Source organism: Pocillopora verrucosa, chromosome 1 (genome assembly GCF_036669915.1).
Source record: "Pocillopora verrucosa isolate sample1 chromosome 1, ASM3666991v2, whole genome shotgun sequence".
Taxonomy (NCBI): domain Eukaryota; kingdom Metazoa; phylum Cnidaria; class Anthozoa; order Scleractinia; family Pocilloporidae; genus Pocillopora; species Pocillopora verrucosa.
Genome location: NC_089312.1, coordinates 1,341,465 through 1,367,695, shown reverse-complemented (window position 1 = coordinate 1,367,695; position 26,231 = coordinate 1,341,465). Strand labels below are relative to the sequence as shown.

At 37.4% G+C, this 26,231-nt stretch overlaps 1 protein-coding gene across 1 annotated transcript; it reads right to left on the bottom strand.

The window, feature by feature from the left end:
- Positions 1–415: 415 nt before the first annotated feature.
- On the bottom strand, positions 416–18,926 carry LOC131786171 (relaxin receptor 2-like). Its single transcript, XM_066174626.1, has 24 exons — positions 18,905–18,926; positions 16,810–17,133; positions 16,430–16,678; positions 16,069–16,192; positions 14,723–14,794; positions 14,466–14,537; positions 14,226–14,297; positions 13,680–13,751; positions 10,276–10,347; positions 9,593–9,664; positions 9,057–9,128; positions 8,524–8,595; positions 8,301–8,372; positions 6,512–6,583; positions 5,081–6,080; positions 4,721–4,805; positions 4,371–4,502; positions 3,788–3,856; positions 3,629–3,688; positions 3,272–3,340; positions 3,102–3,161; positions 2,569–2,631; positions 1,085–1,145; positions 416–577 (listed from the first exon to the last, which is right to left on the bottom strand). Exons 2-24 carry the CDS (start codon positions 17,120–17,122, stop codon positions 478–480), a joined length of 3,105 nt encoding a protein of 1,034 aa, XP_066030723.1. The 5' UTR covers positions 17,123–17,133; positions 18,905–18,926; the 3' UTR covers positions 416–477.
- Positions 18,927–26,231: the final 7,305 nt, after the last annotated feature.

Here is a 26,231-nt window from a genome sequence, read left to right as displayed (position 1 = left end):
AATGCACATCTTTGAAGTGCATACGGTAGCTCTATCTCACGGTATAGCTTGAAATGCACAATTGCTCCTAGATTACTGAATTCCTCAACGTATTCTACATCATTCCGCAAGCCTACCACACTACTGTTCTGGTAGAGTTACATCATAAATACATAACCTGATATATCCAAGTCACCGTAAACAGGCATTCTAAACATTTCCGGAAACTTCTATTTCATAATTACTTCCCATAACAGTTCTTGGTATTACATCCTCTCGTTTAGCCAATTGACATATCTTATCGTTAGAAAAAAAATCGGTTTGTTAGGGATGTTTTAAAGACAGCCAAAGATTACAAAATTAACAGAACAGTTTTTTTCTATCTCGAGTATCTTATACGCTTAATAAAAAAAAAAAAACGAGATTGTGGATTTCTAATTGCCATTTCTTCTTGTTAAATTGCTTAGAATTTGTAATAATTTCCTCGAATTTAACTGCTTACAGTTTTGTGTCCTCTTCAAAAGTGTGTTCTTCAAGGACAACTTCGGTAGCCGGAGGTGACTTTCGACGCGTTGAAAATCTTGATTTTTTCCCTCGTCTGTAACAAAAAAAAAACAAAAAACAAAAAAATCATTTGCAAAAAAATCATTTGTGTAAAAAGCCCCGTTCTGTCATTTACTCAGTCAGTCAGTCAGTAAAACAGACTATCAATCAATCTTTCGGTTGGCTGCTAAGTTGGGCACACACATAGCAGTCAGTGAAACAGTCAATCAGTTGTTCTGGTGATTGACCAGCATTCGTTCAGTCAGTTGGTCAAGTAGTCAGTCGGTCGGTTGAAAAGTTGCTTAGTCATTTTGGTAAGTAAGTCAAACAGTCTGTCAGTCGGCTGGTTAATCAGTGAGTAGGAAAATTAGTGAGTCATTCAATCAGTAAGGTAAGTCCGCTAGCGACAGTCACTATTTCAACCGTTTAGCCAGTAGGTTAAGGAGCTTCCTGGTGGGCAAATAAGCCAGTAATTAAAATAATTCAGCGGTTAGTTTGATACGAACAGGATGTCTCTCTCAAGATATGTGAACTTGTGTATATCCCGCTGCTCACCACTTACTTCTTTTCGGTGGAATGCCTGAATTTATCGTCTCCTTTTTTCAAACTCTGGTTCCGTTTTCCTAACATGAAAAGAACAAAGTAAATAAAATCACATATTTGATGAGGTACTTAATACACTGTGGCAACTGCTTAACTCGATGGCACTGGTTAACGACATTCTAAATGTAAATCTTTTGAAAATTCGCTTCTATGTAATAGGATCAACTTGGAGGAACTTGTATTTGCTGGACTGTAGGATGATTCTGTTATTTCATGTACAGCATTCAGGAGAATGGTTTATAGTATTTATTAACTTTAATTTGAACATAGAGTTTTTATTATTTTTCTGTGCACCATAATGTATCTAATTGTGTGGTGCAGAAAGAAAAACAATTTTTCTGTGAACTCAACTTTCCATCTGATTCAAATACGTGATACGAAATTTCTTTGCGTTTATTAAGAGACTTCTTCCGGTTGTTGTAATCGGAACTTTAATTTTGTGATTGAGGTCACTGTGAGCCCGAGAGAAAATTACGTCGTTTAAGAGACTCAGAAAGTTCAAGTTCTCGCCCTCCTTGTTCTGTGTTAATTAAAAAAAGACAGAAATAAACAGAGAAATGTAGGGTAATCCGCAGGGTAGTGCTGAAGAAATAAACCGAATTAGCTGCTTTTTGTTTTGCTTTGTTGGTTGGTTCGTTTGTTTGCTTGTTTGTTTTTACCGAGGTATTCCAAATAAATTCGAAGCAAATATGTTTTATTTGATGAAACAGCAAATAAAGGAAAAATGAATAAAAATAGGAACGAAAAAAATTTTAAAAAATTTTTCTGCAAGATGTCGGCGAAAGAAGAGGATATAATAATGATAGGACTCCTCGAAATGCGCACCAGAACATTGCCCTCTTTGCCAAACGAACCCAAAGCCAAATTAAAACGGATAAAAAACCCGAAATACGTTGCTTTCGTGGTCGTGACATTGCATTCACCAGGTACCAAACACTTGTAATATTACACGTAATCGATGGATGTCAAACTTAGGGATTTCTTTAGTGTGTTGTCATTTTCATCTTTTGCTCGACAATTTGTTGAAAGAATTGCTTAGGAATGTTAAAGCTTCCAAATAAGAATTACATGAGTCTATATGCAACCTATTATGGAAAATCTCAACTTATTGCACCCAAATTTCGCTCATTTGCATTAAAGAATTTTATCTCTTGATCTTCTTTGAGGATAATTGATATTCTTTGACTTGACCACCAGTTTTAGGGGTAAGAAAGCTAGCTGAGAAATTAAAAGCTACTTTATTCAGAGCTTAGCAATGCGTGAGGGAGGTAATGAGATTCTTAACTGATCGATACACAGGAGAGCTTGACATTCCTTAGAAGGTCCGTCCATTTCTAATACAGCAACACTGGATAAGTTGTCAAGCAAACAAAGAATAGCGACCAATTTTCTCATGGAAATGATAGGCTATAGATTTTTAATAAAGAAGGTAAGAAAAGTTACCTTGATTTGGATCATCATACCCAATAGGTGCCGGTTCGATTCTTTCGGCTTCATCAAGTCCTCCTTGAAACAAAAAGGTAAATACTGTCATTCTTTTGTGTTTTAGAATAATAAACAATATTGTACCTTATTCTCCATTATCTTAGTATCGGTGATTGTTTCAGAATCAAGTTAGACTATTTTTTTTCTGTATTTCAGATAATGACAATGACTGGAGACAAAGAAATTTTTAAAAAACTTTTAAACCTGACAAAATTGTCTTAGAACACGAGATTGGTAGAATTTAGAACTAACGTAATAAACGATGAATGTTGGATAAATGTAATGATGTAAATTAACTTTATTGATTTGTGTCTATGAGAACATCCAGCTGTTCCAGATCCGTCCAGAGGTACAGAAAAAAATAAAAAACTACCATTAATACAACATATTGTAGAGTCTTGGCAATATAAACTAACAGAACAGCAATGAAAACTTCTGTACGGAACTGTTGTTTCTATAAAGATGACATAAGAGGAAAAACTTTAGCCTACCCTGTTGTGAATGATGCACATCAACATTTGCCACTTCGATAACTACACCCTCGACTTCCCCTGGAAAAAAAATATTAAATAAAACATATAGTCAGAGATTGCCACTGTATTGTCATTCTCAGTTTTCATGATGTCCGTACTGTGTTCTTTAAAAAGAAAAAATGTCTTACCTCCCAAGCTGCCATGTTGTTCAATGTCTTCCATGCCCTGTTGGTTCAGTTGTTCTCCATCTCCTTGGCCTTTTTAAAGAAAGCAAAGAAAAAAAATTGTGAACGAGTCAAGAAACAAATAAGAAATTTTGTAACGAACGCAGAACGAGATTTACAATTTCAAACAATTAAAACGTAATGGACAAGAAAGATTGGGTAATTAAAGTGATAATAGTAAACTTTATGTGTGTAAAGAAATATCCTAAAGTCACAGTTCCTTCAGTTATAGAGGACACATTACAAAATCACCAGAGGTACAATATAAACTAACAGAATAGCATTGAAAACTTGACATTGAATTAGAAACTCTAGCCTTACCTTGTTGTGGATGATTCACACCAACACTTGCCAGTTCAATTTCTTCACTCTCAATTTCTCCTTGAAAAAAGAGAGTAGATAAAAAATGTACACAGACTAACCCTGTACGCTTAGTTAAAATTTTCATGATATGTTAATTGACACCTAAAAGGGTTTTACCTCCATCGCCGCCATGTTCTTGATTGTCTTCCATTCCGTGCTGGTTCACTTGCTCTCCCTCTCCTTGGCCTTTGTAAAGAAAAAAAAACACGAAAAGAGATTTATGAAAAAAACAAACAGGAATCATACAAATAATAGAGAGAACGAAAGTACTAACAAACGAAAGAAGGAATGGGTTCTAGAATTTGAGATTAACGTAACGAACAGATGAAAGAAGGTTGGATGATTAACTGTAAAGATAATAATAAACTCTATTTGTGAGTATGAAAGTATCCAGGGGTCAAAGATCCCTCCGGTAACAGAGCACACAATAAAATCATTAGGGAAACAATTCAAAACAAACAGATCAGCAATGAACAATTCAACACGGTATTTTTCTTGTAGACAAGAATTACATTGGATTAGAAAACTGCAGCCCTCCCAGTAAGGGATGATGCACACCAACATGTACCAGTTCCATTTGTTCACCCCCACCTTCTCCTTAAAATGAAGACGATATATGGAAATATTTTTCACAGATCGCCCTTTATTTCCCTCATTTACAGTTTTCACCATGTTTCCAGAAATACGCGTTAGGATTTACCTCCCTCGCCGCCTTGTTGTTCGTTGTCTTCTATTCCCTGTTGGTTCGGTTGCTCCCCATCTCCTTGGCGTTTTAAAGAAGAAAAACGAAGAAAAGTCGATGATCGAGTGGTTCGTACAACAAATGAAGCGACTAATAGAAGAACGAAGGAGCGAACGAGTGAATAAATGATTGAATGAATGCCTCCATGCATGCATGAGTGAATTGATTTATGAACGAGTGACTGAATGAATCAGTCAAAAACTATATTTGCAGCAATCTATTAGTTTACACTGTTGTTCGGTTTATTTCTTATTAGGAGCTGTTAGCTGTATTTTTACTTCTTCAAATATGTGATAATTACATCGCACCTTCCTGATCACAACTACAGCAGGTGAAAACGGTCTTCAAGTAGTTCCAACCTTTTTCCATTTTGTTCTTCAGAATGCCTCTGACCTGGATACGCAATAGCCAAAAGTAATCGAGATTTCGCTCGCTTCCTTGAACTGGGCTCCGATGACAAAATAGAAACTAACGAATTTCTCCTGTGCAATGCTTTTAAAACATTTCAATGTCAATTGTAGGTAAAGAGAGCAGCCTTGAGCAAAATTATAAACTGCTTCGAGTCGGCTGAAAACTATTACCCTTCCTGTAACTAGCCATTATTAATCTACTTACGGATCTAAAATATTATCTTCATTACTTATAATGGATTAAAAGCGCATAATTACCTGTTCTGTTGAAAAGGTGTACAGGATAGGATTCAAGGCCGAGTTGATCGGAAGGGCAAACACAGCAATCCAGACAGCGAGGTCTCTTTGCGCTTTGTAAGACTTCTCAATGATGGTCCTCATACCAATCACTATCACCGGCATCCAGCACACACAATCACTCAGGATGATGAAAAACACCCGCCTTGCAAGAGCCGTTTCCCTCCTAAAGTTTGCTCTTCTGGCCTGGATCTCTCTTTCAGTACCCTGACGGGCCAGTCGCCGGCTAGACAAGTAAGACTTGACTAGTATCATGAGATAAGCACCCATGATGAACAAGAAAAAAGCAAAATTCAAAGCGAGAAAGATAGCGACAGAATACTCCCAACCTACTTGCTTATCAGAAGTAAGCTGCAAGGGCAGACATACCACACTTCTACCATAATAACTATGGTACCTGAAAGGGTCTTCAAAATACTGAATACCAAACATGGGCAAAAAGGCCATAAGGAAGCCAATTGCCCATATGATGATGCATAGGATATGTGTTGCCTTTGGTTTCAGAGAAGCACCCTGATAAGGAAACACAATATTTTTAAGCCGATCAGCAGATATCAGAGTCATCATCATAACCGACACCTCACTTGACAAGAGGGAGATCGCTCCAATTATTTGACAAGACAAACCAGACCTCCACTGGAAGTTGTGCAAGTAATACTCTCCTCTCCACAACAGATCTTTAGTGCCAATAGAGACCAGGTAAATACCCATCAAACCATCGGACACTGCTAAGTGGAGCAACATGATAGACTGTACCACGTTCTTTTCTTTAAAGATTACTCGCCACGTGATAACAAACACTGCACCCACCAGAGAAAAGATTCCTATCGCCCAGATACTCTTTCTCGGGGCAGAATTCTTAAACATGCTCTCACAGTTGGCAAAGTCGTCGTTATCAATGAAAGCACATTCAGCGTCCTCCTTGTGCATATGACAACACATCAGATTTGTGTCCAAACTCCTGCAACCGTAACATTTGATGCTATTCAGTTCATAAGGATAAATTGAAAGATAAAACCAAAAGCCTATACCCTAAGAGCACAAAGGTAACGCGAGATCAGTCCATCATAATTCATTTCCTCATATGGGGGTTTTTGTGACTATGAATCTTCATTGAATATGTTCAAAAATTTTCTTGCAATATTATAAAGCAATGTAGTGCGCAATAGCAGTCTTTGTGAGGCGTATTACCCAACAAAATGGAGTTGTTATAAAAGTCGTCGATAGGGTAAGAATACCGACCAAAGTATAAAGTATAGAAACCACTAACTCATTTGCCTAAAGCTCTGGGCTAGCAAATATTTGAATTAAAGGAGCCCCCAGACGCTTCCTATTCATATAGCTCAGCTAATAAACTGTAAATGTATCAAATAAGTCACATCAAAATCTTACACTCGTAATATATCCTTCAAATCTTTAAAAAATCCGTAGGGAATCTCCCTTATGTAGTTATAATGCAAATATCTGAAAATAAGATATTTAAAGACAAGAATATAAGGATGAAATCAGTGAATAGAAGAGCATTTCTGGAGTGTTGCTTCAAACTTAGTATATCGATTTGTGCTTTTTTAACTCGCAGATACGCGATAGCGAAGAATCGAGTTGTGGGCACTTTAGGATATGCAAATTAGCTTGGACTCTTCGTAATAAGTCGCAATTAGTCGCTCCGAATTCGAAATCTCTACTTCCGAAGAAGTCCGAAGTCCTAACGCCATTGTGATTGCATCGATCGCTGCGAAGTTTATTGTCTTGACACGGCTGTTTCGACATTTACTAAATTGAAATAGACTTCGAATGTTTCAGATTAGTGCTAAGATCAATATCAAGACCAAGTACGAAGGGTTGTCGAATCGTCCATGCGCTAAACATAACGAGGAGCAGCGAGAATCACGAAGAGTTAGTGAGTGACAGAACAAGCTGCTGACATGGAAATTCCCACGGATACATGTTCTCATGACAGAATTAAAATGTTAATTTATAGTATTATTTCTTTCGTTTCAGGGATTTTTGTTTTGGACGTTTCGGCAGCTAGGCCAATTTCGGTCTTTTCGTTATGGTCGTTTCGTTTTGATGTTTTCCTAAGCAAACGTGACTGTTTTGATGGTAACAATGAAATATCATTTTATGATTGGTTGCCGAGCACATGACCATAATCTGGCCAGTGTTGTTTTGATCACTTGACGATCTTTGTCGCTCAAAACACACGACGACTATTTATTTCAAGGAATGCTTTCCAGTTAATTTCTATCGCATCCGTGTAAATAAATACAAGCATATGCGTGTACTGAAGAACAAAAGAGAAATTCAAAACTACAAGAAATTGCGAGTAATCGGCCTCTCCTGCTTCACATGGGTTTTTTTGGTGTAACACGGGTGTGTTTCCCAGAAGTCACAAGCACGTTACGCACGTGGGAATGCTGCAATCACGGTCTGAGTAGTGAAAGGTAGAATGGTTACTGTCAACCTGGAGTGATTATGTGCGATATTTTGCTTTGTCACTCTTTGCCATTTCTACCACATATTAATTCAGAGAGGGGGACGGGGAGGCGGGGGGGGGGGGGGTGAGGGTTGAAATTCCTAGAGATGGGCGAACAATGTGCCGCTGGATAGGGTCGCACTTTCACGACTGCATTAACTTTTACGGCGTTGCATTTTCAGCTATTTTCAATAGAGATACTTGAATGGGGTTACACATTTTTGAGATTTTAGGCGTAAGAAAATTATGGCAAGTAAGGATTTATTAGGAAGAAGATTCACGGTAAAAAAGTTGTTACCGTATTTCAATATTTAATAAACGGCTCCAAAACCATTCCGGTCTCGCCCAAAAGCGGACAAAGATGGGGTCTATAATTGGCCACAACATGGGCTGAAATACGGCAGAGGTTCTGAGAAGCCAGCTGCATATATCCAGTAAAAAATGACTCATGTACCTCCCCCCGGGGGGTTTCCATCACATACTCAAGTGCTATAATTTCTATACTTGCAATGGTTCTACTTTCTACCTTTTTTAAACACCTTAGTTTAGTGATAGTAACTTTACAAGCACAGATCTCTTTAATTCTTTTTCCACGAGTTGGCCACAGACTCCCTTTGATTATTTTCTTAACTGAACCTTTGATGGCAGTCAGTGTCTTTCATAATTTGATTCTAATTTTATCATTAATAAAAATTAAACACTCACAGAATTTTTAACTGCCTGATTTCGTTGAAGTTGTCGATAGAGACTTTCCTCAATTCGTTGTCAAAGAGTTCTCTTACAAAAAAGATGAAAAGAAAACAATTAGCTATGATATAATTTTTGTGCATTGATGTACGCCTCTCAAACTGATAAGTACGATTATTAGAAGGTACTGAGATACCACTTCGATCACATTAAGCACAAATGAATTTCATATTCTACTTACAGAATCTCAAGCCCCTTTAGGCCTTTGAAAATTCCTTCTGGCAAATTTCTGAGTTTGTTTCCCGACAGATAGCTAATGAGGAAAGGAAGAAAGTGAAATGCATGGCGAACTTCAGGAATTAAAGAACGGGACATCGATGACATTTTTCATAAGTAGCAAGAAAATTTACAAACATTTTTAATGTAATCACATACATTTTTTTCAGTTTTTTGACTTTTCGAGAGGAGCATCGTCGTTGCAGGAACTTCATGAACAAGTTGTTACTGAAAATTTGTCTACATCATATCCAACCCGGCTTATAGGTTTTCCAGCAATCTCCACAGACCCTCCGCATGCATTTATATTATCCATTCAGGAAAAAGATTGGGAAGTTGTGACACAGGGCCTTAAATTTTCTTAAATATGGAAAACGTGATCGGTTCAGCGTTTTCTGCAGGAAATTGCGATGAGGAAAAAGTCTGTCAATCAGTCAAAGTCAGCTTACATGCAGAAACCAGACCCATAGAAAACTGAATCATACATAAAATACTTACAGCTCAGACAGCTGTGTCAGTCCGCGAAATTGTTTTGGATGGAGCTTTATTAAATTATTTTTCTCTATTTTTCTGTTAAATTGTGAAACAGAAACCTGTTAGTGACCAACCTTCTTCTTAATTTGAAATTTGAATCGGTTCCAACGTATCTAGCGTGCCTTTTGATTACGATTTCTCCACCCCAAGCCAAAGTAACCTCAACAACCAATTAAAAGGAAAAAAAATTGATGACAGCACTTGGTTTTAGCTTTGAATCCAATTGGTTGAAAAGGCGGCGCATGTTTTTAGATTATTGATAGGGGTGGTGAAAGCAAAACGAGAGCAATCCTCGATTAATTAAACTGATCCATCCTAGATCTCACATAGCTCTAAAATCGTCCAGTTCGAAAGCAATTTAAACATGGTCACAATTCTTTTCCGTAATTTGACATTAAGGATCTTTTACAATGTTCTCTTACTGTTTTATTTCCCAAATCGATAAATCAATCAATCGACTGTCAGCTAATTAATATTTCAAGATTTCCATCGCTACTCACAATGTCTTAAGCTTGGTCAGGTTAACAAATATCGTTGATGGTAATTCTCCAATTTGGTTTTTGGATAAAAACCTGCAAGTACGAAACAGTAAGCCAGATATTGACGAATGATAGGTTTCAGTACGTGGAAAACATCTGTCATTTGCGTTTAACGGCAAAACAAAATGGTTCCCGTAGCTTACGATTGCAACTGGTAAGATTGACGGTAATTTTTCCAACGCAAACGACAGAAAGATATATCATTGGCATTCATTCAGTGGGATACATTTGGTGAACATGTTTAATTAGATCAAGTGGAGAGACATAATTTGATAACATTAGTGTAATTAAAACTCAAGTTTAAGATCAAAACGTCTATTTCTTGCGTTGTGAATTCAACCCTTTAACTCCCATGAGTGACTAAGAGGGAATTTCTCCTTACCGTGTCAATGTATTATCAAGCAGACAAGAGAATAAAGAAAAATAGCGATCAGGGGACTTTTAGTTGATCCAATACCAAATTCTCCAAGCTAACATCATAAAAATTGTACGGCAGATAGTAAGGAGAATTACTGATGAGATCTTGGGAGTGAAAGGGTTAAGACAGAAATTGAGAAATTTTCGCAACTCGAACATGCTTAGGATGAGAACCGCTTTCCTTGTCGTGGCTGTTTTTGTTTGTAATGTTTTTATTGTTGACTTACAGCTTTTCGAGATTTGTTTGGTTGCTAAAGACGTCTTGTGGCAGATTCTCAACCGTATTTTTAGACAGATCCCTGGAAATTTCAAGGGGAAATGCATTAGAACTTTCAGAAAATTCAGAAAAAAATAACATCAGTCGGAATGTATTCACACGAAAAGAAGACAGTATGAGGAAACTACCGCGGAGGACCACGCATTGGTCAGTTCAGAACTCAAGGGGGAGGGAAAGGTAGAGAGAGAGAGAGAGAGAGAGAGAGAGAGAGAGAGAGAGAGAGAGAGAGAGAGAGAGAGAGAGAGAGAGAGATGTGGGAGAGAGTTTATTGAAATATTCAGATTCGCGGCCTCCTAAGGCTGAATTACATGAAATTTAAAAAAAGTTTAAGTCATATGTACATTCATAAAATAATAACTTCACGTAATATAAAATGATTATAACGCATAAAAATTTCACTAAATGGACATGGATGGAACAAATATGTTCGTGAAACGACTAGTGCTAGCCGGGCTCAAATTGTACCTCTGAATACCCTTGGGTGGTAGCAGATGATGGAGTTTATGCGCAGTATTAGATACGTCTGAGTGAAAGAATTTATAGCCATGTTTTTTGCGCCTGTATTTCAAACTTCTGATGTTAGAAAATGCTCGATTGTAATGATATGGAAGGCCAGGAGAAATAATGAGAAAGTGCGCATTTCTGATCACGCTTAAAGTGTTCGCTTAAATAAGTAGGTAATGCAAGGGGGCACAATACTCTAACATCAGCTTAATGCAGGTAAGATATAAAAAAGCACATGATATCATGAGCCGGAACACTCTCTCGCTTCAGCAAGATCAAGAAATGTGTGAGCTAATTGGCCCTTAGCAATTCCATTGAAAGTTATTAGACGTGGTTACCCCTGATATGTGGTTTGGGCAACAAGTTCAAGGTCCTTGGAGTTGACGGTTACGGCGTCGAACCGGTGTTTGTTCTCTTGAAGTCAATAATCAATTATTTGCACTCATCTGAGTTCATCTGAAGATTGTTGTAAGCTGACTACTGCTTTACTGCTGCAAGTTGCAGCGCTTTGGATTGCACTTCGACTACCTTTAGGGAGCTGAGACCATGCAGCGCAAAACATTTTGGAGTAATGCCGAATTGGCTCGGATCGATCTTCTTAGGGTACCCTCATCGATTACTAAACAAACGGCAAAAAATATAATGTAGATGTGTTTAGTGCAACAATTCTTATCCTGTCGAGTGAAAAATAAATATATGTTTTGAGAACTCAACTAGTGAGCAGCACTCTGTGAACAGTAGTTGTAAAACTTCTTTATTCTTCTTAATTCTTACTCTCATAGACTTCTTAAGGGAATTTTGCGGATTAATGCTAAAGGCTTGTATTTATAAGTCACACTATGGTTATTACTGGGCCCAATGACCATATAGGCTCGGCCGGACTTACAAACAGAAACATTCGAAGTAGTGAGAAAATATTTGGGGGCCAACGTTTAGACGAAACATGTCGCAGAATAAACAAGTTTTACAACTACTGTTCGCAGAAAACTATTCACTAGTTTAGTTTTTAAAAGTTTGTTTAAAAATTTTTCGAAAATATTTTTTGAAAGATATTTTTAAAAAATTACAAACTGGGTTTCAACTTGATAGTTCTGCAGCTGGACCCATAGATATATCACCGCGTAACTTCTCAATATTATTGTCTTATTGTAAATTAGCAGGTAAATTTTGTTCCTCTGCAATGTAATGGAACATGAAAATTAAGCCATTCAGATATCTGGCAAAATTCAGGACCATGATATGGCGATAAAAGATAAATTTTTTCCTTCTAAACAATTTGTGAATGTAACAGGATTGATAACTTTGAAAATGAGATTGAAACCAGGATTTGTTAAATTGTGAGCTGGGATATTTTAGTTTTGTATTCCACCAGTTTGTATTTCGATGTTTTATTCGACCACTGCTTTACTGCTGGATGTTACAGTTGCACTTCGACTACCTTTGGGGTGACGAGAGCATGCAGCGTAGAGGATTTTGGAGTATCTGAACTTGTTACCCAGATCTTGTTTGTTGTTAGATTTAGCCGTTATATCTTTGATCATTGGTTGCGGGCGTTCTTTATCGGTCTCTGTGCTACGCAGATATTTAAGGGTTGAAGGATGTGATCGATGAAAAGGAATATGCACTATTTGGATAATGATGTGAGTGGTGACTGCAGCTTAATTAACTGGGACAATGCATTGCTGGTCAAATTCTTGATCTTGTTGCCGTGTAACCAACTGTAAGGTAAGAAAGCTTTTTTTCAACACGCCTTGGTAAAGTATAAATCTTGTTCGCATTTGACTGTATTATTGGTGTGAAAAGAAGTGCGAAGTGCAAAGCCTGTTCTGAGAGAGAACGCTTGATAAATAAAACAAAGTTATAAAAGGAATAGAAAATGGAATTTACTAAACGTGGACAAACGTCAGACGCTAAGATATGATAATTTATGAAACTGAAAGGATTGTGTAATTAAGGCAGGTTACTCTTTTCTGTGTAACTCCGTCCATCTATGAACTGTCCCACTCTCTTCCACCCTCTTCATGGCTGACTACACCTACCAAGCTTCAGGATCTTCTTGATCACATTTAGGTAATAATAAGATTAAACTCTTGGAACATCAAAGGCTATTATCAAAACAGGCAGGTTACGTACAGTGAGATCAACTCAGTGTTGTTATTGAAGACTCCAGGTGGCAGCTCGTTTATCTGGTTGTTACCCAATTCCCTAGGAAAAGATATTCCCTGATTTCAGTTAAAAATTGTTGCTATTGCAGGTTTTTTAAATCTATTTTCTGTTGGTTGTACAGTAATCGGTTTGTGTTTTACACCATTATCGTCATTATTATTCGTTTCGACACGATCACGCAATAGTTATTGTAAAACAACCACTCTTCACTTATAGCCAGTGCAGGTTTAGTAATTCAGCAAATAAATTACTAGGCAGCTTTTTTTTATATTGTATCGGCCTAAAAATCTGTAATTGCTAATAAAACATTCTATTACATAATAACGCATAACGTGTTTAATTACTTATATTGGACAAGGATATTTTAGTGGACATAACCTAACCCCTCTCGAGAAGGGTATATCGACTACTGAACTTGTTTGGTTCACGTCGTCGAGGTACCCAATCGTGATGGAACCCCAGTCGCTCACATATGTATCTTCTAGTACTCTAGATCAGTGGTCAGCTAAACGTTAAGGTTCCTCTTTCAACACGATTGTGGCTTGACTTATTAGTAACTAAATCATTAAACAGCTTGTTGTCGTTGGATAATATTTGAGTATATTAGAATTAACAAGAATTTGGGGAAGGATTTTACAGTAAAAATATGTAGGTCGACTATGACCTTTTAGTCTTCCTACTCACAAGTTGAGCAACTTGTTGTTGTTACTGAAGACTCCCGCTGGTAGCTCCTTTATCTTGTTCCCTCTTAAGCTCCTACAAAAAGGATACATGATGGGTTTTAGTTGAGCATTTTTGAAATACCTTCCATTGTTGGAGAGAAATTGTACATCGGTCAATTAACAGGTTTGCAATATAAAAAAGAAATTTCCCTGACTAGCACCGTCCATGCAGGAAATCTCCCATATGCAAATAAAACAAATAAACTCAGAAAAACAGAATATATAATCGTGAAAAGCATTGAGATTAGTTATTTACAGTACGACCAACTGTGGGTTGTTATGAAAGACTTTACGTGGTAGCTCCCTATTTGGTTGTGGCCTAAGTCCCTAAAATGGTTGAACAGCTGCTGACATCACCATTTGTAAGCGCTCGCATGGTTGCAATAGGAGTTGTTGTGAGGTTCCTACCAATAGTGCTGCTGCACGAGCCTCAACATTCAGAGATTGGAGAAGGATTTTACAGTAAAAATATGTAGGTCGACTATGAACTTTTAGTCTTCCTACTCACAAGTTGAGCAACATCTTGTTGTTGCTGAAAACTCCCGCTGCTAGCTCCTCTATCTGGTTCCATCTTAAGCTCCTACAAAAGGATGCATGATGGATTTTAGTTGGGCATTTTTGAAATGCCTTCCAGTCAGATAACGGAAACTACTCAGTTAGAGAACCTCTCCACACAAAGGTAGTCTGGAGAAGAATTTTACAGTAAAAATATGTAGGTCGACTATGAACTTTTAGTTTTCCTACTCACAAGTTTTGCAACTTGTTGTTGTTACTGAAGACTCCCGCTGGTAGCTCCTTTATCTGGTTCCCTGCTAAGCTCCTACAAAAAGGATACATCATGGATTTTAGTTAGGCATTTTTTAAAATGCGTTCCAGACACATAACAAAAACTACTCGGCTAGAAAACCTTTTTCTCACAGAGTTAGTAAGTGACATAACTCTTCGAAAATGGCGGGTGAATCGAGACCAAACTAATAGTAGATTTAATGTTTACTGGTTACTTACAAGAAGGCCAACTCGGAGTTGTTTTTGAAGACTTCAGCTGATATCCTCTTTATCTGGTTTCCACGCAAGTTTCTACGACAACATTCACATAAGATTCAAAATGGTTTTTTAACGTTTTCTTTGCAGTTTGTGCCATATTTTTTCCATGTTCATCATCATGGTGGGTCCTTGCACAGTAATCGGTTTGTGTATTACACTATTATCGACATTATTATTCGTTTCGACACGATTACGCAATAGGTAATGTAAAACAACCACTCTTTATTTATAACTATTGCGGGTTTAGCAATACAGAAAATAAATTACCAAGCAGCCTTTTGATCTTGTTTTGGCCTAAAAATCTGTAATTTTTAATAAAACTGCGTCATACCATTACATAAGAACGCATAACGTGTTTAAATACCTATAATGCGCAAGGGAATTTAAGTGTACATAACCTAATCCCTCTCAAGAAGGGTATACCGACTACTGAACTTGTTTGGTTTACGTCGTCGACGGATATAAACGTGATGGAATCATTCCCAGTCGCTGACATATATATCTTGTGGTACCCTAGATCAGTGATCAACTAAAAAGTAAGGTTCTCTGTCAAAACGATTGTGGCTTGACTCACTAGTAACTAAATTATTAGGCAACTTGTTGTCGTTCGATAATATTTGAGTATTTTAGAATTAACAAGAGTTTGGAGAAGGATTTTACAGTAAAAATATATAGGTCGACTATGAACTTTTAGTCTTCCTACTCACAAGTTGATGCTCGATGCTAGCTGAATTTCAAGAATCGTTCTTATTTAATTAGCCTTTTTTAAAATAAAATAAAAGAAACTTTCCACGATTTCTATGTAATTAGTGACATTCATACTCATAATCGAGAAGAGCGGTTTTGACAAGGCAATGTTAGAAGCTAGAATAGTGAAACGAATTTGAAAAATTCTGTCTAGATGTTATAAACTACTAAAATCACGTAGCCAAAAAATGTCACATTAAAATCGTCGGTAACATTTGGGAATTCGGTTCGTTTCTGTAGCTATGTTTAAGTTGCAAACAACTCACATGTAAAAGGCCCGTGGCTTTAAACATTCTCTGACAGAAGTCTGTTCAAAGGGCTCTTTACCTCACTTCAGCGGATGACTTCTCTTCCATTTACTTTGTCAAAATATCAGTGATTTCTAACACTGACAATGACGGTCATTTTCACCATTAGAGGTGTTAGAAGAGAACCTTTTTTTCCGAAAACGTATGTTAGATTCTTCCTAGTTTTCCTCAGAATTCTGAGGCCAAGTTTGATGCCAATTCTACTCCGGCCACCTCACAAAAGCCTAAAAGAAGAAGAGTTAAAACACTTACAATTTCGTTGTAGAAAAGGGCAAGTGCCGTGGTACTGACTGTAAGTGTTTTCCACCACATTCAATGCGAGTAGCTGCGCCAATGATTCCAACTGCAATTGTACATCGGCAGGGATCTGGGCACCCTAGAATAAAGCAAGACCATATAAATGTACTGACTGAAAGTTAATGAGGCTCTTTAGTGGTACTATCTGAATGTGTGCATTAGAATACTCTGAAATGATAGCTGCCATCTAGTTATCTCGTGAACGCTTCATACCATTCCAATGAAAGACAAAACAAATAAGTCATTAGGTCGACCAGCTGCACCACAGTTTCTTTTAAAACTTACCCCACTTAATTTTTTTGTGAAAAAAACTCACTTTCAATGACAAGACGGATTTCTTCTTTGTCAAGATCGTCCTGTTTCTTCACTTCACAGCTGTACTTGTCATCGTTTTCTTCAGTAATGGTCAATTGATATTTGATACTTGTACTGTTCTGTACCATGATGCCGTTCTTTCTCCAAAGTATAAATGGTGCTGGTGCACCCTGCGCTGGACACCAAAGAGATGAAGTTTGGTTGAAAAGAACAAATTGAGTTTTGGCCACCTTGTCTAGGTTTGGTTCAACTGGAAGAAAACAAATAAATGAAATTACCAAATGAGTTGGAGTACTCGTGATTGCCATCTATTCCTTCCGTGTTGCGACCACTTATTAACATTTTAGAATTGTTTCAGTTAGTAATTTCAGAGGACAATACCTGTAAAGTTGAGTGTTTTGTTGGTGTACAAGCCCCGAAACCTGCCAAAATCATCGAAATGATCTGATTTTCTGATCCACAAGTTCTGTCCACTGGATCGAACAATACCAGACATTTTCCCTCCGCAAAATACACCAAGAAGATTGGCAGACTTGCTGTATCCATCACGAACCTCAAGATACATATCATCAATGCATGGTGTTCCATGTGAAGTCTCCAAGCTGAAATTCAATTCCACATAATGTCCCTTTGGAGCCTGCAAAAGTTTACTTGAGCGGAACGATGGAACAACTCTCTGAAGGCGTACTTCCATTATTAGCGCAACTGCAAAATCAAGAGGAAACGAGAGCACAAAGTGGGAGATTCCTCGCCCATATCTTGAGAGAAGTCAATTTCACCAAAGCTATCGAAAGATAATGTTAAATGGCGAGAAGCTTTCGCGCGCTTAGTGGAACAACACAAATGCACAACGAACTTAACCTCAGTCGTTCTAAGCTCTTGGATATCGTTATTTAGGTATTGCTTTCCGTAGGATACGCATTTGATCCGCTCTTACCATGTTTTGGTTTGCAATTGAGATTTCACAAATGAAATTTTAATCGAACGCCCTTTTGACAGACGTACTGTTTCCATATCGAAAGTAAATCACATTACTGCACGGGCGCGCGTTTGATTCCGAACAACAACAGGATAGAAGTCTCTTTTAAGCGTGGATGAGGCGCGTTTTTTTTTAACGATTTTAGAGATGATTGTTTTTTAGTACAACTTAGTCAGTAAAAATTGAATGAGTTGAATCGATAATTGTTTTGGATTTTTATCATCTGCGCTGAATAGTAGTATCAAAATATAATAATATTAATAATTATAATATCACTTGCGCTGAATTATAATCATATAACCATGTCACGGACGTGGTCTGTAGCTCACGTGTTAAGTCGTGTTTCCCAGAGAGGAACGAAGATCGGACTCGACAAAGAGGCGGAAATCAACTTCGATACTGTGTTGTCTCAAAATTTACCAGAGATCGGCAACTTGAGTTTAGTAATTCTCTCTAGCAGAGGCTCTCCGCCGCATTTTCTCAGTGCACGTGCCACTCGCCATCTCACGAGTGCATCCTATGTAGGCCTGAATATTTTCGTTACATAAGCGGTATTCACGTGTGAGCAAAAACCAAAGGGTAACGATTTCTAATGCTTTGGAAATAAGATATTTAGTCCCTAAATTTGATATTCTGTTTAAAAAAACAACAGTGCTTACAGAAAGCAATACTGAAGCCCCAGAGGATCATTCTAGACGCCATCTTCCCGTTTTCAGCTGTTGGACACAGGGGAAGTTTGAATATTAAAGGTGAGTTTAAGAATTTGATTAAATAAGACATTTTTCGGCGGGTTAGGTGCCTTGTATGTTAGCTGAATAATCATAGATCAAAGATACCGAGGCTGTTTACCTCACAAAGTATTGGAAAACGACAAGATGCAGCTGTATCACAGAGAGCATATTATTTTTTCAAGTCACCGCTGCGCTAAACTGAGGCTTTAAGGAGAACTTCCTGAATCACATTTTAGTGCACTTGATAAAAAGAACAATTTACTACAGTTTAAAAATGTCCTAACGCCAGAAAGGAGGGGTTATAAAGGTCTTCTTTTAAAATTTACTTCCCGTCTGCCTTTACAGTTACATTTTCTCCAATGATATGATTCCGCAGATGGTTCGTTTATTCTTACCTGTATTTCCGCTTCTGTGAAGGCGCCAATAATAAACGTGTTACTGTTATTATCCAACCGAAGAAAGTCTAAATAATAATTAAAAAGTGGTATGCGAAGAATCAATAACTTATCCTCCCTTTTCTAAGGCTTAAGCGCAGGACTTGATAGCAGATCTTAGTAACTATGAATTTCTTTATCAGCCCTTGAAATAAAAAAAATATATTTAGTAATTCATAACTGTCTTGTTTGAATATTGAGGAAATGAAAATAATCGTTTGTCCTTTAATATTCAAAGATCCGCCCTTTACTCGGTTTATTGTGTCATATTATAGTGATGTTTAATCGTTTTTCTTCTTGTATCGACCTTTTAAACTTAAATAAATAAATACCTGAAATGTATTTTCGCTTGTCCCTCTCTTCGATTCAGATCGAGCGGCCTTTAAATAGCAATGAACTCATAAACAGAAAGCCGCCTTTTCCAGATCATTATCTTAGAATAAATATTTTAACGACAGCCCTGTCCATTCATTCCAAGTTACTATGGGTACACATTCTCTAACATCTGTGCAGCAATTGTGCTTTCAGCCAGTTTTGAATTTTTAGAAATATAATCGACATGATGTGAGTCACCAACACATTATTAAAGAAACATTAATCTGACAAACAAAAAGAACAACATTTTATCGAAAATCTTCTAAAATGTAAAATGCTGTAAGTGCTCGAAAAATTCTACCACCTCCCCCTCCCCTCGAGGAGGATGGTTTTTTCCGGGAAGTGGTCTGATTGGAGATCACAGAATGTGCCTTAAAGGGGACAAAAGTGGTGAAACCGGGTATCTGCAAATTCCTTAGGGATAACCATATCGAAATTAAAAGGGAAAGCTCAATACCAATTGATTGTACGTACTTTACTATTTCAATCTGACAAGCGTTAGACCGATATTTAACAGTTATTCATTGAAGTGGAGGTCAATAGTGGTGGATATTTGCCTGGCCGCAAAACGGTGAGGTAAATATTCACAACTTTTAATTGTTTTGGTATATACAAAACAGAAAACAAAAAATATATTCCCGTCAATATATCAAAAAAAGTGTTAGAAATTAAATTGCTAACGCGCAAATTTGTCACTTTGGCTGCCCGGAGGTGAGTACTATTTGCTAATCACTTCAATCAGCGCACGCAAAAAGTACTTGTCACCTGTGTGGTATATACTAATACCTTATATATCTTATTACATTCGTGACTGTAATAAAAGACTCGATTCAATATTGACAAATAAACAGGACAAAAAAGGTATACCGTACCGTCCATTCCTCCCACCTACGAAGATGCCCTGTTATCTCTACCTCTATCAGATTCGATAATGTTTTTTTTGTTTTGTTTTTGTTTGAACCGGTTTCTTAAGAATTTTTAACTGAGATATCTCAGTGCGACAGTACGAAAAATGCATGCTTTGATCATTCTAAGGGTAGTAGAAGTGCAATCCAAAGCGCTGTAAAAGCGTTAGAGCAGTGGTCTGCTAACAACATCTTCAGTTGAACTCAGAGAAGTGCAAAGAATTGATTATTGACTTCAAGAGAACCAACACCTGTTCGACGTTGTAACCGTCAACTCCAAGGAACTTGAACTTGTTGCCCAAACCAAATGTTAGGGGTAACCATGTCTAATACCTTTAAATGAAATTGTCACGTCTCTGATGTAATCAAAAGGGCCAATAAGCTCACACATTTCTTTATAATGCTGAAGCGAGTAAATATTCCGTCTCATGATATTATGTGCTTCCATATTACCTGCATTAGGCCGGTGTTTGAGTGTTGTGCGCCCTTGTATCCCCGTGCATTGCGGTTTTTTTAAGCGGAGACCTAGAGCGTGTTAAGATAATGAAGAACCATGTTCGTATTTACATTGACATATACTTTGCGCTGTTCTCCTGGCTACTGTCAATAAATGACAGAATCACTTTTAAGTTAAAAACTCAAACTTCCTTTCCAAGTTAATCTTATCTAACGGCTAGTCACCTCTCTGTCGGTGGGTAATGGCTAGCCACCGACAAGACAAGGTTATTTGGAGTTTGAGTTGCCAATCAGAGAGCACCTACAGCGCTATCCATTGTTTTAGTATAGACCAATACACGATAGCTAATGCTCAAAAGAATTGTGTTAAAAAATTATTTAACTAGTATCATACAGTAGCAAGCAGCAACAAATCAAGTGTATCATCAAAGTTGTAATTTTTGTAACGACGAAATGTCGTAGGGAACTACCCATCGAGCATACCTCACTTGGAGAAAAGCACAAAGACTACCGAACTGTATTTTTTACTTTTTTATTTAATTAATCGATTCTCCAGTACATGATTCTTCTTACAGCCGAGCTTTTTTTATTCTTCGTAACTATGGTTAATTTCCAAGTCTCTCAAACTTTAATTCTCACCGAGAACTTCTTCTTCGACCGCAGATTTCTGACTCTACTCTTTCGCACACTGTCTACCCTCTTCTAGTCTACTCTTCTCTCTCTTCAATCTCTTCTAAGTAAACTGTGAAGAACTTGCCTATATACTCACTACTATGGTGGCCCACAAGTGTCACTGCTGCACACTGTAAAACAAACACCTTCCTGAATAAAGACTTGCTTCCTCTGTGAAATTGTTCTTATTTTCCATTCAAGTGTAAGCCTTTTACACGGAAATTGCCCTCCTCTGAAGAAATGAGCCCTCTCCGTAGAAATCAGCCTTCTCCTTAAAAATGAGCCTGCTCCTTAGAAATGGGCCTTCTCCGTAGAAATCAGCCTTCTCATTAAAAATGAGCCTTCTCCTTAGAAAAGGACTTTCACCGTAGAAATCAGCTTCCTCCGTAGAAAGCAGCCTTCCTCGTAAAAATCAGCCGCCTCCGTAGAAATCAGCCTTATCCGTTGAAATCAGTGTCCTCCGTAGAAATCAGCCTCTTTCGTAGAAATCATCCTCCTCTGTAGAAATCAGCCTCCTCCGTAGAAATGAAGATAAATCAAAGAACTGGTACCTAGCACCCAGGCTTCTCTCTGATAGCTGCTACCTCTCCCGCCATATTTAATAATGACGAACTTTTGCAGCTCCCGTGGCGAAAATCTGGGCTAGTATTCCACGCCGAATTATTGCCCCAAATGTGGCACGAAATTGCAGGCAGGTTAGTGATCCTATCTTTTTTTTGGCTTTTTTTGAAATGTTCCTGCATATTTCATATAAAGCCTGATGAACGATGATCGAGTAGGCCAATTAGCCTGCTCCAAGCAAGAGGCATTAACACCACATATTTCGGGTATTACATTTCAGTGTAGCTTGGTTTGGGTGTTGTCCCTGAAAAGCCCTCATGGGAAGTACAGCGGTCAATGAATATTATTTTCTCAGTAGTGTGTTGTCGAGGCCTTGAATCGCTGCTTTATTGTTACAGTATTAATTTAATTAAATGGAAAGACCAATAAGCATAATCCGGGTGCACCACACCTCAAAATGTTAGTTGTGATATTTGAAAATTGGCAATACCATGGAATTTTAGGGTACTTGTGCCACCAACAAGCTAGGTAGTTGTTATTGCGTCAATTTACGAGGTTTCTTTTTCAGAATTCAATGTGTTAGAGAGTGTTGTAATAGAAAAGTATTTCCATTTGGGTTATGATTACGAAACAATCACAGATCTGCTACAGGTCTACCATAGTATCATCATGAGAGTTTGCACCCTTAGACGAAGACTTCAGAGCTATAATCTTGTGGAAAGGCAAAATCAAGAGATTAATTTATAAAAAAACAAGCTTTTAATTTATTTCGATTTAATCCATTTAATAATGGCAAGCCCTGTTTATTTTTGAACTTTTATGTTTTAAGGCGTCGTCATATGATTTATGCTCACTAGGTTACTTCATTAAGAGGTCATTCCACTGAAAAGAAGATTTTATGTATACCTTAAAAGCAATCTCAACTGGGCATGATGGACTGTAAACAAATTCAAAATAACAGGCAATAGTAAACTTTTTCGTTCTCTATCTCAGATCATATGATGTTCCTTGGGAAAACTTTTCCTTTCTCTATCTGGAAATTATTAATTAATTTACACATGGATTTTTTTGATGTGAAATAAATAACTCTCAAGCGTAACATCATACAACCTGAAGTAGGACACCAAAGAAAGCTAAAAAAGTCTGGTAATGAGTTAATTATTTATACAATTATACCAATGATGCAAGTGAAGAGAGTTACGAAGATCCAGGCGTAAATTTGCTTTGACGTTATTTCTTCTTTCTTCAAAACGTAATATTTTATTCAAAAACTTAAATCGAACCAAAAATATGTCCGCTGCAGGCTGTATAAAAAATATGCAGGAACATTTCAAACAAAGCCAAAAAAGAAACTATCACTAACCTGCTTCCAATATCGTGCCACATTTGGGGCAATAATTTAGCGTGGAATACCGGCCCAAATTTTCGCCACAGGAGCTGCAAAAGTCCGCCATTATCAAATATGGCGGGAAAAGTAGCAGCTATCGCAGAGAAGCCTGGGCGCTAGATACCAGTTCCTTGATTTCTCCTCATTTTTACGAAGGAGGCTGGTTTCTACGGAGGAGGCTGATTTCTGCGGATAAGGCTGATTTATACGGAGAAGGCCCATTTCTAATGAGAAGGCTCATTTCTAAGGAGAAGGCTCATTTCTACGGATAAGGCTCATTTCTACAGAGGAGGGCAATTTCTATGCAACAGGCTTATACAGGAGCCCATTACTTAGAGCGTTCAACTCCCATATTGGGCTTATGTCACGGCGTTTTCACAGAACGGTTTATTTTTAGACCATCTTTTCGCGGGAAATTGGCTACTCGAATTCGCTTGGGTAATACGATCCATGAAACGCGAAGAAAAAAATGGCGGCCCTATGCGGGGACGTCTTCATATCAAAAATACTCAAATTCCGCCTTTCTTTTGCTATATTCCAGTATTCAAATCCTTCCTTTCCTTATATATCTTACCATCCTTTGCAAATTTTTCACTTTTGCAAAAAAATTCGCGGTAGAGCGGATCATCGTTTTATTTTTGAGTTGTCTTCATCTCAAGAACAGTCCGTAAAGGTCCGTAAAGGAAATTTTGCGACGCAGGATTTAACAGAAGCGGTGCAACAAAATGAAGAGAGTTTTCCTAGGTCGCTAAATAATGCTACTCTTTCGAATTGGGCTTCGATCTTGTCAAATCTTGGTTATTTTTGTGAAGTGCGGTCGATAATTGTCGTATGCGGCAAAATTCACGATGCCTTTTGTCGCTTTGATCATTGAACAGTCAAGAGTCAGATCCCTCTTCACTAGAACTTTCCTCGGAACTACTGCTTCCCGAGGTATTTTTAAAATATTCACACCGTAAGTGTCCCAAGCTCACTGTTATTCCTGTTATGTGAAGAGGTCAAGGCTGCGCACTTCGACATCGACCGTTGTATAACAGGAATAACAGTGACGGCAAAGCAAGCTTGAAACGGCAGAGAACGCCGGAAACCACAACGGACACAAAAGATGTGTATAAATTCTATTGATTTAACGTATAAAATGTTCATATTTCGAAATATTTATCGTTGTAAATCGACCATATTTCGTTCCCCATGCTATTCCTTATAACACATTCCAATTCTCAACGGTTCCTTCCTTAAGCTAACACCGAGTCACACAACATGTGACACTTTCATGAATTAATCGTTTGCTTTTTATCGAGACGCGAGGTTGGGACGCCTTTGTTCATACGAATCTGCACTCGAATTATCGCAAGAAGCCTTGCACCTCTCTGCTGTTTTTCTTTCGATATATTAACGAGTAAAGTTAGAAAATAACCAGGCGCTAATCTTGATTGGTCGATGTTCGCTCGTGGGGAGTCTTAGTTCGCGGTAAATTCAAACTAAAAGTAGACTTGTCTGTGAAAACGCCGTGACAAAAATACAGGGCAGTTTCAGAGGAGGGCAATTTCCGTGTAAAAGGCTTACACTTGTATGGAAAATAAGAACAATTTCACAGAGGGAGCAAGTTTTTATTCAGGAAGGTGTTTGTTTTACAGTGTGCAGCAGTGGCACTAGTGGGCCACCGTATATGAAAAACTCAATGAAAATGTCCAGCTTTGAAAGATACCGCATCAGTATACATTTTTTTCTGATTGAAAAATTTACTTCGTTTTTTAAAAGAAAGTGGGAGAACCGGCTTATAAGAGAGTGTGAGGCAGTGCCCTTTTTCAGTCGGACAAAAAACATATATACCCATTAAATATGAAAGAAACCTGAGATTACTTGTGGTGGGTGACATCACATCTGAGAGGAACACGTACCATCAGTCGCTTCGTACTTAAAAAAATTCATTGAGGGCCTTAGCATAATCGCAGTCGCTCTGACGCCATCGTGATTAATATGAATTTTAATAGTTATTCAAGTTTGGTTATAATATTATTTTTTATCATTCCTGTTGTGTTCTATTTTTTCTTTCTTTTTAATGGATCTCTTCGACCGAGAAAAAGCAAGATTAAAAAAACAATACCAATTTCATTTGTTCTCTTTTATTTTATGTATATGTTCCATACATTTCTACGAATATAGTGAGCCTGACCATTTGGTCGCTGCAAATATCCAAGTATACAAAATAAACACAACTTCAAATAGCCAAGGTGTTTTTGATCCCTCTCGTTATTTTTATTTTTATCATAATGATTACAGTAACAATCCAGTTAAATACAGAATTTGTATTATTATGTAATTACTAACAAATAATTTTTTAAATCAACCTCTATGAGCTCAATGGTGCTACTATAACTTGCACCTTCTTTGATATGCTAATTTATCAATTGGTTAAAACTTCACCTTTTAAAGTTTTCATGTCCCATATAAGCACATAGGTTACTATTTTTTTTTTATGAGGGTCAACTTGTTAGATAAGTCAATGATTCAGAAAGCATGCATTTTCTGAACTCTGCAGAAAATATAATGAAAAACCTGGTATTGTTCTAATAATGAAGCACATAACCAAGTAGGAAAAATGAGCAAGAATTAAATCAAAACTCTTGAAAACCACTTTTGAATCTCTTGTCACGGTATATTCTTATAGACAGAAAGAATACTATACTACTACAAATCGAACTACGTTGTTAGACAATGTGTGAAAACGTATGTTTACTAAGAATCGACTCCTTTAGGCAATACAGTGATTATCTTCTACAAACCACTACAGACTGTACCTTCTTCGCCGCCGATTCAAACTCCCTGTTTCTTCCCAATTCCCTTTAAATGCACATCTTTGAAGTGCATCACAGTAGCTCTATCTCACGGTATAGCTTGAAATGCACAATTGCTCCTAGATTACTGAATTCCTCAGCGTATTCTACAACATTCCTCAAGCCTACCACACTACTATTCTAGTGGAATTACATCATAATCACATAACCTGATATATCCAAGTCACCGTGAGCAGGTATTCTAAAAATTTCCGGAAACTTCTATTTCATAATTACTTCCCATAACAGTTCTTGGTATTAAATCCTTTCGTTAAGCCAATTGACATATCTTATCGTGTCGGGGATGTTTTTAAGACAGCCAAAGATCACAAAATTAGCAAAACAGTTTTTTTCTAACTCGAGTGTCTTATATGCTTAATAAAAAAACGAGATTGTGGATTTCTAATTGCCATTTCTTCTTGTTAAGATGCTTAGAATTTGTAATAATTTCCTCGAATTTAACTGC

Excerpts from the sequence above, each read along its gene's own strand:
- LOC131786171 (XM_066174626.1), bottom strand. The coding sequence starts at position 17,122 with ATGGAAGTACGCCTTCAGAGAGTTGTTCCATCGTTCCGCTCAAGTAAA. Across the intron at positions 16,679-16,809 it reads CAAAACACTCAACTTTACAG|TTGAACCAAACCTAGACAAG; the intron begins GTATTGTCCTCT and ends GTTTTCTTCCAG. Across the intron at positions 6,584-8,300 it reads ATCAGGCAGTTAAAAATTCT|ATATTTGCATTATAACTACA; the intron begins GTGAGTGTTTAA and ends TCTTATTTTCAG.